Source organism: Macaca fascicularis, chromosome 1 (genome assembly GCF_037993035.2).
Source record: "Macaca fascicularis isolate 582-1 chromosome 1, T2T-MFA8v1.1".
NCBI classification, from domain to species: domain Eukaryota; kingdom Metazoa; phylum Chordata; class Mammalia; order Primates; family Cercopithecidae; genus Macaca; species Macaca fascicularis.
In genome coordinates, this window is record NC_088375.1 from 18,848,630 (window position 1) to 18,861,946 (window position 13,317).

Below are 13,317 nucleotides of genomic sequence, written 5' to 3' on the forward strand. Positions count from 1 at the left end.
ACACAGATAAGAAAATATGAATGCACCTATTCTCTGACCCAGCAGCTCTACTTCTAGAAATGTCTCTCAAGGAAACAATCAATTAGGAATGAAATATACATGTGAAAAATGCTCACTTCCGCTTTGTTTATAATAGCAAAAAAAAAAAAAAAAAAAAAGAAACTGTATGACTAAATATGAGGAAGGAATCAAATGAAATATTCTGTGACCACTAAAACACAAGTGTGCATCTTACATGTTGACATAAATGATTTCGTGGATTTGTGGGAAAATAAAACAGTTTGCAGAATTGCACATAGTGGATATGTGTGTAGAGGCAGGAGAGCCAGTGTGCAAACAAGAAAAATAGATACTGACAGACGAATTCATCAAATTATGAGAGCGTTATGGCACAACTGGTTTGGCGATGAGACTGATGAATTTTTACTTTCTCTCTGTTAAAAAATATACAGATACAGCGATGAGCACTTAAAGTGCTGGGGGATGCTGGATCATATATATCATTTCTCAGAAAAGACACTAAATATTGTTAGTGAGGTTTTGGGGTCTTGCTAAGTGACCTCAGCCTTAACCTATGCCTAGTCAGTTTTTAACCAGTTATTAACTTAAATACTTGTAACATCTGGCACCTGGATTTCCCCAACAGGGAAATGAAAGGATTTGATTCCAGAATGTCCTAGGTTCCTTTCAGCCTTAATGGTTTAAAGGTTTTATGAACTCTAGTCACACTGTTTTCAGATCACTCAAATTCTGAAGTGATTAAGTCACTTAAGAATTCCTAAACGCAAAGCAATTCTTTCCTATCTTCATAACAGAAAAGGATAACCAGGCAGCCTCAAAGAATGACCTCCATGTGCTACTCAGTGCTAGCTCCTTTTATTCATGTATTTATTGGTTCACTCAGGTATTTATTTGGTATCTACACCAAACAGTCTCAGTGCTGCAGATACAGGGACACCTAGGGAGACTCACTTTTATCTAGGCCCTCCTTGTTATTGCAGGTATTTGCAAGTATTTAGGTAGCGAAATATTATACATTAAATGTCATATATTACAAGTTGGGCATCCCTAATCCAAAATGCCCTAACATCCAAAACTTTTTGAGCACCAACATGAGATAGTGATGAAACTGCCTTTGCAAAAAATGTAACAATGACAAAATTGACAGTTTAAGGGATCTGACCTGACTGACTCCATCTAACTTCTAACGTCTAAACTGCCCTTGTTCATTCCTGGACACAGGCAGAACTAACTTTGGGAGAAACTTAGTTTATAGTTTAACTTTAAAACAAAGATGATAACAGTTCTTTCCCCAAACAAACCCTCTTTTTGTCTGGGTACCAGACTGCCTCTGTTGGACTAACGAATCAGCCACAGATTTGCAACTTCTCCAATTACTCCTGCAGATAACATCACCATTGCAGAATCTAAGATTGGCCTTTTGTGATGTCTTTTCAGGCTTCTGCACTTCTGATGACTCCATCCAGATCTCCAGCTGGTCCTGTGGACCCATCCATCCAGAAGCAGACTCCATGAGCACAAGGACCATTTTCCACACCCCTATGATTGCACCCCATCCAATCAGCAGCACCCACTCCCTAGTCCCCACCTCCCTCCAGATTATCCTTGAAAAACCCTAGCCTCTGAATTTTGGGGGAGATTGACTTAAGTAATAAAACTCCAGTCTCCCACTTAGCCAGCTCTGTGTGACTTAAACTCTTTCTCTATTGCAATTCCCATCTTGGTAAGTCAGCTCCACCTGGGCAGCGGGCAAGATGAACCCAGGGGGCGGTCACAGTGACGCCTTTGCTTTCTGATGGTTTAATGTACACAAGCTTTGTTTCATGCACAACATTACGAAAAGTATTGTATTAAATTAACTTCAGGCTATGTGTATAAGGTCTATATAAAACAAACACATTTTGTATTTTGACTTAGGTCCCACCCCCAAGATATCTCATTATATATACATATATATATTCCATATTCTGAAAAAATCAAAAATCCAAAATATTTCTGGTCTCCAGCATTTTGGATAAAAGACACTCAACCTGTACAGGAGATGAAGAGAACCTGCAGCTGGAAAGACACCTCAGAAATATAGTCATATAATTCCAAGTCTTTATTTTTCAGATGAGTCGACTGGGGAAAGGGCAGCCTGGCTGAAGGTCAACAGCAGGGCTTTTTAATCAGATCCATGCTGCCCCAAAATAACGAAACCCTGGGTCAGCTTCTTTTCCAAATCTTGAGAATACAGGCTCCTGGGCCGCGAAATACAATTGAAAAAGTTTCTCTTCTAACAAAGAGTGCGATGTCTTGAGTACTTTAACGTACTGTTTTCTGAAATCCCACTGTTTGCTGGGAGGCTTTGGTGTGGGGTGTCTGATACGTTATATAAAGAATCTCATGCGGCCCCAGGAAAAAGCACATATATCCACGTTTTTGTTCGATTTTGTAAAGCTTATTGTGTAAGATCATATTTTTGTTTTTAATAAAGAACAAAAATGAAGCTTCAACATTTGTGAAGAAACATCCTTTTTGAGAGAAGATAATTTGGTCAGAAGCATTATTTGTTATTTTGGCTTCTATTAAAGTTTTCTCAGAAATCAGATTCCCTGTCCTAAAAATCTGACTTCTGTATAACAGGTATATTGTATCATCTGTACTTTTAAGAAGTTTAAAGATGGCCAGGCACGTTGGCTCACGCCTGTAATCCCAGCAATTACAGGCGTGTGGCCGAGGTGGGCAGATCACCTGAGGTCAGGAGTTCAAGACCAGTTTGGCCAACATGGAGAAACCTTGTCTCTACTAAAAATACAAAATTTGCTGGGCGTGGTGGCACATGCCTGTAATCCCTGCTACGCAGGAAGCTGAGGCAGAAGGATCACTTGAATCCAGGAGGCGCAGGTTGCAGTGAGCTGAGATCGCACCACTGTACTCCAGTGTGGGCAATGAGATTGAAACTCTGTCTCAAAAAAAAAAAAAAAAAGTTTAAAAATGGCTGGGCATGGTGGCTCATGTCTCTAATCCCAGCACTTTGGGAGGCCAAGGTGGGCAGAGCACCTGAGGTCAGGAGTCTGAGACCAGCCTGGCCAACATGGTAAAATCCTGTCTCTGTTAAAAATACAAAAATTAGCCGGGCATGGTGGCACATGCCTGTAATCCCAGTTACTTGGGAGGCTGAGACAGGAGAATCTCTTGAACCTGGGAAGTGGAGATTGCAGTGAGTTGAGATCGCACCATTGCACTCCAGCCTGGGCAACAGAGCAAGACTGTCTCAAGAAAAAAACTAGACAAAAGATAAGCTAGCAATTCCCACACCCACACCCACCCCAAGGCTTTCGCTATTTCAGTAGGGGCAGCACGCCAGCACAGTTGTGTAACAAAGCTCCTGGGCATCACCCTAAATTAATTCCCTGCTCTACGTCCCTTCTCTCTGCCACCCTATTAGCAAACAACTGCCTGCCTCACCATGGAGCTGGATCTGACCCCATCTCCACTGCTACACACCCGCTCCAGGTACAGCCAGGTGCTGCTTAATGACAGGGACACAATCTGAAAAATGCATTCTTAGGCGATTTCGTCATTGCGCGAACATCATAGAGTGTATTTACACAAACCTAGATGGTGTATTCTTAATGTACACCTAGGCTACATGGTACAGCCTATTGCTTCCAGGCTACAAACGTGTAGAGCAGGTGACTGTCCTGAACACTGGAGGAAACTGTAACACAATGGTAAGTATTTGTGTATCTAAACATAGAAAAGGTAAACACACGGTACTATAATCTTAAGGGGCTGCTGTCACCGACCGAAACGCTGTTACAGGTGCATGACTGCATCACATCTCTGGCCTGGGCTACTCCAACAGTGCTCACAGGACCCTTGCTTCTGGCTCCAAAAGTGGAGGGGACACTCGTACCATTGTTTCACCATAGTGTCACCTCCTGGCCACCCTCTGCCCAGCAACCACACGGACCTTTCCAAAGCATAAAACAGACATCGGGCACTGCTGAAAAGCCCCAATGGTTTCCGCTAGAATCAAATAACATCCAACACTTCCCATGACCTGTAAAGGTGCACAGCGGGGGCCCGTCTAGCTCTTCTGCCCCTGTGCACTGTCCCCTCACTCTCTAGGTTCCAGCCACCCTTGGCTTCCACTCTGCCGATATGCCAAATGCACTCTTACCTCAGCAGCCCGGATCTGCTCCTCCTACAGGGAGTCCGATTCCTCGCGGTCCCAGAGTGACCTCCTCCCACCTTTCAAGTCTGAACTCACGTAACACCTCCTCAAGGGTTCTCCTAACCTGAAGACCTCTCCTTCTGCTTGTCATAATCATGCCTGACCACATGACTGCATTTTATCTTCTTCACAGCATTGATTACTGTTTGAAATTACCTTATTTAGCTGTGTGTTTTGCTGTCTACACTCAAGAGAAGGCAAGCTCCCTGAGGTCTGGCTTGTACAATGTTCTATCTTTAGCACGTAAGAGAATTCCCTAGGAGAACACTTGGCTTGACAGAATGGCTACTTGCTATTTTACTTTCAGAAAGCCCTTCTGTTGGCATCTTCATGTTTACTAAACTATATCTACTGGCCATCAAGAATGGTGACTCTGTATCACGATGTCTTGTGGTATACACATTTAGTACAGCTTGACTTTTAATATTTGCTATGGTTTGAATGTCTGTCCCCTCCAAAACTCATGTTAAACTTTAATTGCCATTGTAACAGTATTAAGAGGTGAGGCTGTTCTTTTTTTTTTTTTGAGACAGAGTCTCACTCTGTTGCCCAGGTTGGAGTGCAGTGGCGTGATCTTGGCCCACTGCAAACTCCGCCTCCTGGGTTCAAGCAATTTTCCTGCCTCAGCCTCCCAAGTAGCTGGGATTACAGGCGCCCACCACTATGCCTGGTTAGTTTTTGTATTTTTAGTAGAGATGGGGTTTCCATGTTGGCCAAGGTGGTCTCAAACTCCTGACCTCAGGTGATCTGCCCATCTCGGCCTCCCACAATGCTGGGATTACAGACACGAGCCACCACGCCCAGCCGAGGTGAGGCCTTTAAGAGGTGACCTTTTAGAGGTGACTATGCTATGAGGGCTCCACCCTCATGGGTGGGATTGATGTTATTATAAAAGGGAGAATTTGGCCCCCTCTTGCTCTTTCCTCTCCTGCCATGTGATTACACATTAGGAAGACCCTCGCCAGACACCAGCACCTTGATTTTGGACTTCTCAGCCTCCAGAACTACGAGTCGATAAATTTCTGTTCATTTTAAATTACCCAGTCTGTGGTATTTGGTTAGAGAAGCGTAAAATGGGCTAAGACAACGTTGCTTTTAATTGTATCTTGAATGGTTTTTTATATATATATATATATATATATATATAAATAAAATGAACTTTCTTCTTAAAAAAAAATTTCCCATAACATTTTCGGGGGTGGTGTACAGTTCTAAGAGCCTTCACGCCCATGAAGATTTGTCCAACTACCACCACAACCAGGAGATAGAACAGCTCTGTCCCTCCCCCAAACATCCCTGGTGCTGCCCCTCTGCAGTCACATTCCCTGCTTCCCTGCCATCCCCGCTCCTGGCCACCACTGGTCTGGCCCCCATCACTAGAGCTGCGCTTTTTATGAGGCTATGACATGAGTGGAATCATGTATGTAACTGCTTCTCCTGGAAAGGTGCCCAGGTTGTATCCTGCATCCGTGGACCGTGCCTTTCAGGCGCCCAGGCTGTATCCTGCATCCGTGGACTGCGCCTTTCAATTGCTAAGTGGTATTCCATTGTATAAATGCACCACACCCACTGAAGGACATCTGCCCTCAAACAGCCCAAGGTCAAGTCCTGCCTTCAGGGTGGTCAGCAATGTTTTGGACCCCGCTCAGCCTTTCACTACTTACCGGGCAAAGACAGTGCCGCTGCCACCCGGGAACGTGTAGGGGTGCTGCTTCCGGAACACATGTCCCACACGGCTGCATGGGATGATCTCCAGGCTGCCACCACACTGCCACACGCGGAACGAGATCTCTGAGATGATGAACAAGACATGGGTGACTGGCAGAGCCTGGGACGCTGCTCTGCAACAGCAGACATGCCAGGCAGGTACACAGGCCCCCCCACCATCCCATCATGGGGCTCCCCTGCCCTCTGCTGTTGAAGAAGACCTGATAAGGACCTTCCTCTTTCCAGAACCTGATCCAGAAATCTACAGGAGAGACATCTGACACACTTGGATCTCTGGACCACAATACAATCAAGAAAGAATGTTCACAGGGAAATATTTTTCAGATGCGGAGTAGAAACCTTGAGACAAGAATGCTTCTTGGCCTATTGTAAATATCAAGGCCTCCTGGCATAAGATCATGTATACCCAGTAGCATCACAACTACTGAGCGATGAAACACTTGTGCTGAATTCCTCACTAGCTGGCTCACGATCATTTGCACTTGCTTAGTATCAACACTGTGGGAAAAGGCAACACTGAAGGTATATAAATATGTACAATTAAGCTTTATTGTTACATATTCTAGACAACCATATATGTCATCTTTCTCTAAAACTTATTTTTAACAGACTGAACCCCAGGATGCATCTTGGCTTTTCCCATCCAGGGAAAAATAATCCCTTCCCTCAAATGGCAAAGCTTATTAAATACAAGTCCCTGTGCATTAGCAGGCTCAAGCCTCCTGGCAGAGTTTGGACTTCTGGACCATGGACTTAGGGACTGCCTGAAGGACTATGGTAGTGATCAAAGACAGTCAAGTAACTGACTGATATCTCCACACTGCTCACAGGCTTGGACCCGTCAGTAACCAACTGGCCCAGGTGGAATGCTCCTTGGGGAAGGCTGCTGTTCACCTGCTTCAACACAGAACTGGTCTGCAGGAGGAATGAGACGTGCAGGGCTAGGCACTACCCACACCTACCTAAACACACAGACTGCCCTGGGCGCTGGAACTTAGTAGAAGCCTAGACTGACTGGTGCTTCTTTCGTGACACACAGGTACCTTCCGACCAGGTACCTGCCCGTATCACCACTGACTAGGTGAGTGACTGGAGTCTGAGTCAGGGGTCTGACTGAATGCAAGAAACAGATTCAACAGAAAAACTAAGATAGGATTTTCTGAAAGGCAAAAACCAGTTTTTCTTCACAAGGTTTGTATAATACAAAAGGGAATTTTCCTCAGTATCATCTAAGATCCCTAAGAACATGTTAGGGAGGCAGGACAAAAATCAACAGTTACTGCGAATGACAGGACTTCATTCTTTTTCTGGCTGGACAGTATTCCCAGGAAATTAAGTGAAATAAGAACAGAAAGTTGAACACCATGTTTTCACCCATACGTGGAAGCTAAAAAACATTGATCTCATAGAAGTAAAAAGTATAATGGAGGACAGTCAAGGCTGGGAAGGAAGGAGTAGGGATTTGTTTAAGGATACAAAATTATAGCTAGAGAAGAGGGATCCTGCTTGTGTTCTACAGCCCTGTAGGTTGACTCTAGGGACTGATAATATATTACATAGTTTCAAATAACCAGAAAGAGGATACTGAATGTTCCCAACACAAAGACATGATACATGTTTAAGATGACAGATATGCTAATTTCCTTTATCTGAGCACCATACATTATATGTATTAAAACATCACTATGCACCCCATGAATATGCACAATTATTTTCTTCAATTAACAAATTAAAAGAAGTACAAATATTCACACATAAAATCTACAGTGTGTGCAGCCACTGTCACCAAATGCAGACAGATCAGAAAAAGGGTGGGTCCATCACAAACCATACAGTGGATTGATGGCAAATCCTGCAGTCAGCCTAGTTACGGCAACAGGTGCCCAGACTGCCAGGAACACGGCAGGAAATACAACACAGGGGTCAGAACACCATGAGTTTCTACTTGGGTCCAGCAAACTAATGCCTCACTCACTAGGAATGGGTGATCCATGCAGCTGTTACGGGGCTTTAATAAGCAGCTCTCTTGTAGTAATAGAAAACGTATGGTTACAATCACACAAGCATAAGCAGTCAAAGTTTCTGACTTTAATTTTTACAGTTCCCACACAACCTAAGAAGTTGTCGGCCAGGCACGGTGGCTCATGCCTGTAATCCCAGCACTTTGGGAGGCCGAGGCAGGCAGATCACCAGAGGTCAAGAGTTCGAGATCAGCCCGACCAACATGGAGAAACCCTGTCTCTACTAAAAATACAAAAAATTAGCCAGGCGTGGTGGCACATGCCTGCAATCCCAGCTACCTGGGAGGCTGAGGCAGGAGAATCAGTTGAACCTGGGAGGCAAACATTGCGGTGAGCCAAGAATGTGCCACCGTACTCCAGTCTGGCAACAGAGTGAGACTCCACCTCAAAAAAAAAAAAAAAAATTTGTCTCTATTTCAGAAAATAAAATTTAAATATCCATTTGCCTCACCAGAAGATTTAGAATCCCGGACTAGGAAATCCCCTTGGCTTCTCTATGGTGAGTCTGTTAAGCCAACGAGGGATCCTTCCAGGGCTTTTCTGGGATATTTTCAAGGCTAAGTACAACTACAGTTATCTTCTGCGCTGATTTCATTTGAACCCTATAACTTTGAGGATAATTAGTAAAACTCAATGGCTTTTTAATTAGGCAGTTAGTGTTTACATCTTGGCTCTGAGACCCTGGGCAAGGTGCACGCCCTCTGCAGACCACACTCCGTTAAGAAAGCACAGAGAGATGATTCCCTGGAAGTACTTAGCACCATCCTTGCACCGCAGGGATATAGAGAAGCACAGATAATGCCCCCAAGGAGCCTTACCCCCTGTCGTTAGAGCTAAGGGTTAAGTTCTTAGTCCTCTGTTTTAGTTGCTTAAGTGACATAAGGACTTACATGATTAGGAAAATGGGAAGCTCTGGTCATTCCAGTGGGGCACACATTGAGGAGGTAGTTTTGGATCTTACTTGGGCCTCTCTGAACCACACACCTCTCCCAAAGCACACCCACAAAGGCCCCTCAGGCCGGCAATGGCTAGCAGTGTGCACGGCCCCCAGAAGCAGAAGCCAGAGCAGTGCTAAGGAGAAAGGCTCATGGCAGGCCCTTCTCATGTGGAAGCCTTTGAGCCCACTGAACCTCACGGGGAGTCCAAGTCCTTGGCATAACCCAGGAGAGCCCGTCACGGAGGGAAAGACGGCCCAGCCTTCCTGGGCAGAGATGTGCTCCTGCTTGCAGGGTTCATCTTCACCCCAACCTGAACCGCTCAGGCCCTAGAACCTCCTAGGCACAGCTACATAATAAATACAAACACCAAACCACAATAAAGCAGCTCCTTACAACAAATCTTCCCCCCAGTCTCTGGGTGAATGCCTCCTTACATATTTAAATCAACACTCTTCCTACACGATGACACAAAATGCTGGCTGATGTCTCATTTCAGCTAATGGTACGCACACTTCTGAAAACCACACTGCTTTTGAAAAATGGCCACCTACGTGACACGCTGCCCTACTGGGTGACCCTGGCCTGCTGGATTTCCACTAAATCAGTAGGAGATACCCATGGAATAGGGTGACAGAACTCTCTTTAGAGGGTTAACAATTCTGAAGCCTTTTGTACTCAAATGACTTCAATTCAAGCTTTCCCTAGAGGTTGATGTATCATTTTAAAACAAAAACCCAAAAGGAATTTGACTCACGGTCCCTCCACCCGCGCAGTATAGTAATTGAGCCTAAAGAAGCTTTCAACATCAAACCAAGGCAGAGAAATCCTCAAAGATGAGATGGTATCACTGACTTCAACATCATAAAACAATGGAAAAATAATAGGCTAGGCTAGTCTTGTCTTTTAAAGTAACAAAAATTTTCAAAGTCTTAAACTATGAAAAATGAGTGGCCTCATTTTTTCCTCTTTCCTTCTCCCCGTCCTCCAGGGTACACTCACCCAAGGACGAATGTAAGTTAACAACACGCAGCAGCCCAGGAGAATTCGCTCAGAAAGCCAAGCATTTGAAACAAAAGGCTTTAATTGAAACAAGCAAAAAACAAGAACTCCCCCACTCCAAACCCTAAACAAACAAAACAAATCTTTTTATCTTTTATGCAGTAAATATAAGGCTACCAATGTAGACCACAATGTATAAAATTTCACTGTGCCTAAACCCGGGTAAAAATGATTTGCACGGGGTATTTAAAAGCAAACAAACAAACAAAAAAACAAATGAGAACCATTCACAAAGGTAGTCGAGAAGGGATTAAGTGCCAAGGCCTCCCTGCCCCATCGGATTTTCATGATTTCAATTCAACCCCACCAGCCTTGCCAGGGTTCATTTTCCACTCTCCACCACTCAGCATGAATCCAAGCTCCTGGACTGTTTCCCTCTGTTTCTGCAAGGCTGCATTACAAACACTTGGGTTCAGATGACTTGAAAGAGTTTGCATTCCCTTCAAAGACTTTATCTGTATTCTGGCATCCTCCACTCTAACTTAGGGAGGCACATTTTAATGCCCAACCCATTAGACTTTCAAGAGCAAAAGCGGTGTTACGTATGTGTTTGCAAGGATCGATTAAGCCCAGTGAATGGTCACTCTGAAGCCTTTTAATTTTTTTTTCCAATTGGCACCCTGCCTTTTGCAGAGCTGAGGCACTTCTCTGTCCTGAGATTCGAGGCTTGTACATACCTAGGTTCTCTCCTCCCCACACATCCATCATCATGTCGTACTTCCCCAATTCTTCAAAATAGAACTTATCCATCACAAACAGCCCACCAGCAATCATGGGGGTTCTAAAGAGGCAGAAAGAAGAGGGGGGAGGGAGGAGAGGGCAAAGTCAAGGTTAGATTGCCAGCACCCTTGCGCCAAGGCCAAGCCTTGATTCTCTAACAATAAGCTGACCTTCGGAACAGCCACACTGCCACTGTTTTCTGCTCAGTGCCCAGGGTGCCGCTCTCTCTGCTTCACCATTGCTGCCTTCAAATGCCTCCCCTACTGTTCCTGCCTGGATGTTCCCACAGTGCCAGGGGCTGGACTGAGCCTCCCCTATGCGGGAGCGACTGCTGGGGCTGGATCACTCCCTGACATGCTGGCAGAGGCAAAGAACTCGGCCTTTCTGTGTGTCAGTTTCCTTATAGGGTAGCTACGAGGACTGCAAAAAATCATGGTCATAAAGCCCTGAGCACACTTAGGAAATGCTCCAGAGTACCAGCTCTCATTATCACTATCATAGATGATGCTCCACCTTCTACAAGGGAACCCACCATGCTCCTCACTTCATCACCACAGGAAGTGGCTGACAACAGATGTACGCTGAGCTCCCTACTTTGTTTCCAGAAGAGACACTGTGCGAATTCAGTGTAAAGTGCTGGGAAGGTCTATAGCACACTGCAGATGTTGGCTAAATGTCAGCAAATGTATTTCAGTGCTAAGTACTCTGTGAATGCTCTCTCACTTAACCGTGTGCCGACTTGGAACAGGTGGCCCCGTTCTCTCCCCAGCTAGAGAAGGCATCCTGACTCTCAACCAGGAAGCCCACTGCCCGGCCTGGGAATCTTAAAGCATGGGCTTCATGAGCATGGGTTCCCTCCTCTGCAGGAGAGCAAAAGCCTGCTGGGCAGTGGCAGCATAAGTCTCCAGCTGCCCACCAAGCCCCTTTTCCTGGGCCTGGGGTCGGCTTGGAGATCCTGCTCGGCTACAGAAATGCTCTACAGTATCAACACACAGGAATGCACAGACCTAGCAGATACGCCTTAGAAACCTATGTGAGACTTTGACTGTGGAAAAGAAATCTCCAAGGACTTTATTCTATGACCTGGTGGAAGGTGCTCATCTTTGAGCTGAAGGGAAACGGGAGGGCAGAAGGTGAACGGCCCCACTGGGTCTCCAGACGGCCAGGCCCAGCAAAGAAGCCAGAACCTGGGGTCTCATCTGGGAGAGGCACCCTGAAGGATGCTGGCACTTACTTTATAGGGGCGACTGGGTTCCCCTGCCGCGACCTTCTCTGCTCAGGCGTCATGTAATCCCACTTAAACACCAAGTTCCAATCGAAACCTGCCAGCCAGGAAAAGAAACAGGGTGTTGACAAGAGACTGGCCACTTCCTCCCGACACCCCCATTCCTCACAGCTTAAAAATATTCGACGTTTGGACAGAACTCAATGAAAACCACAACAAAGCCAAAAAAGAAGGTGTGGAGGAGAGAGAAGGGGACTGGGGGCGTGGGTGTAACTGGAAGAGAGAGACCGGCAGGGAGGGTGAATGTTGAAATCTCCCTGCCCCTCCCCTAAAGAAAATGTGAGTCAGGCTTTTCTAATATTGAAATGCATAAGAACAAATGAAATATGGGGAGAGAACTGGGGTATGTGCGGTGATCACCAGGGCATGTCCAAGGCCCGTAAGGATGTGAGGACAAAGCATCCGCTATGAAAATCAAGCCGTGGCACCTCCAACACTGCCCCAGGCGAAGGGAATGCTGGGGAGGGAACGAGGCTTTGTCAGTCCCCTGGGCCAGCAAACTTCAGACTGTATTTGCAGCAAGAATGGAGTGGGAACATGCTGGGAATATGAAAACTTTAAGGGAAAATGAGCCAGTGGAAGTTGCCAAGCTGCGCAAATAAGCTTCAATTTCAGATATATTTGGCACCTGCTGCATTTCATTTTTGGAATCCAGACACCTGAGGATGGAAGAGCCTGAACCCTGTACCTGGACTTGCTTGTGGGCATCTGCAGGGCCTCAGGTCTTGCTCTCGCTTCCAGGGTCACATGCATAGTGCCTCTTGGAGGCCAGCAGGCCCCACCTGCGGAAGCTGTCCTGGTGCATCAGGAGGCCACTTCTTGCCAAACACATGGCTCATGGTGCTGCATTTCCAATTCCAAGGGTCTGATAGCCAAACCTAATGACTCTAGGGCCATGCATCTTTCAATCCTCTTAAGCTCTCTGCCATCAGGCTTTTTGTCAACAGGGCTTTTGCAATGTTCAAGTTTGGATTTGTCTGCATGCTTTGAATTCATAGTCTGTCCATTCTGACAGCCCCAGTGACTGAAGGCTGGTGGGTGGGGGTTTCTGAGCATCCTGGGCTGGCCAAGAATTTATGGCTCTGGACAAAGAGGTCTCCCAGCTCCCTCACTGCAGGATAGAGTGGCCTCAGGCAAAGAGACAGGGAAATGGACAGGGGCCCCGGCAGTGGGGACAGGAATGCATAGAGAGGAGACCCCCACGGGTCCCTGAGCTGGCTCTTATCACGGTGCCTCAAAGGCCATGAAGGCAAACCAGAGAAACAATGTACTGGCTGTTTCACCAACAGAGAAGGTTAAGGATGAGCCGACATAACCTTTCCT

The 13,317-nt window shown here is 45.8% G+C and overlaps 1 protein-coding gene across 2 annotated transcripts in view; it reads right to left on the reverse strand.

Annotated features, from left to right (window-relative positions):
• Window positions 1-13,317, reverse strand: part of GALNT2 (polypeptide N-acetylgalactosaminyltransferase 2) — a 218,272-nt gene that overhangs the window by 20,297 nt on the left and 184,658 nt on the right. For both annotated transcript variants that reach the window (XM_065547918.2, XM_005539806.4), the window contains 3 exons: window positions 11,944-12,031; window positions 10,667-10,770; window positions 5,908-6,034 (listed from right to left, as the gene is read on the reverse strand). In XM_065547918.2, the coding sequence (XP_065403990.1) occupies window positions 5,908-6,034; window positions 10,667-10,770; window positions 11,944-12,031 (319 nt within the window). The remainder of the gene's footprint in view (window positions 1-5,907; window positions 6,035-10,666; window positions 10,771-11,943; window positions 12,032-13,317) is intronic.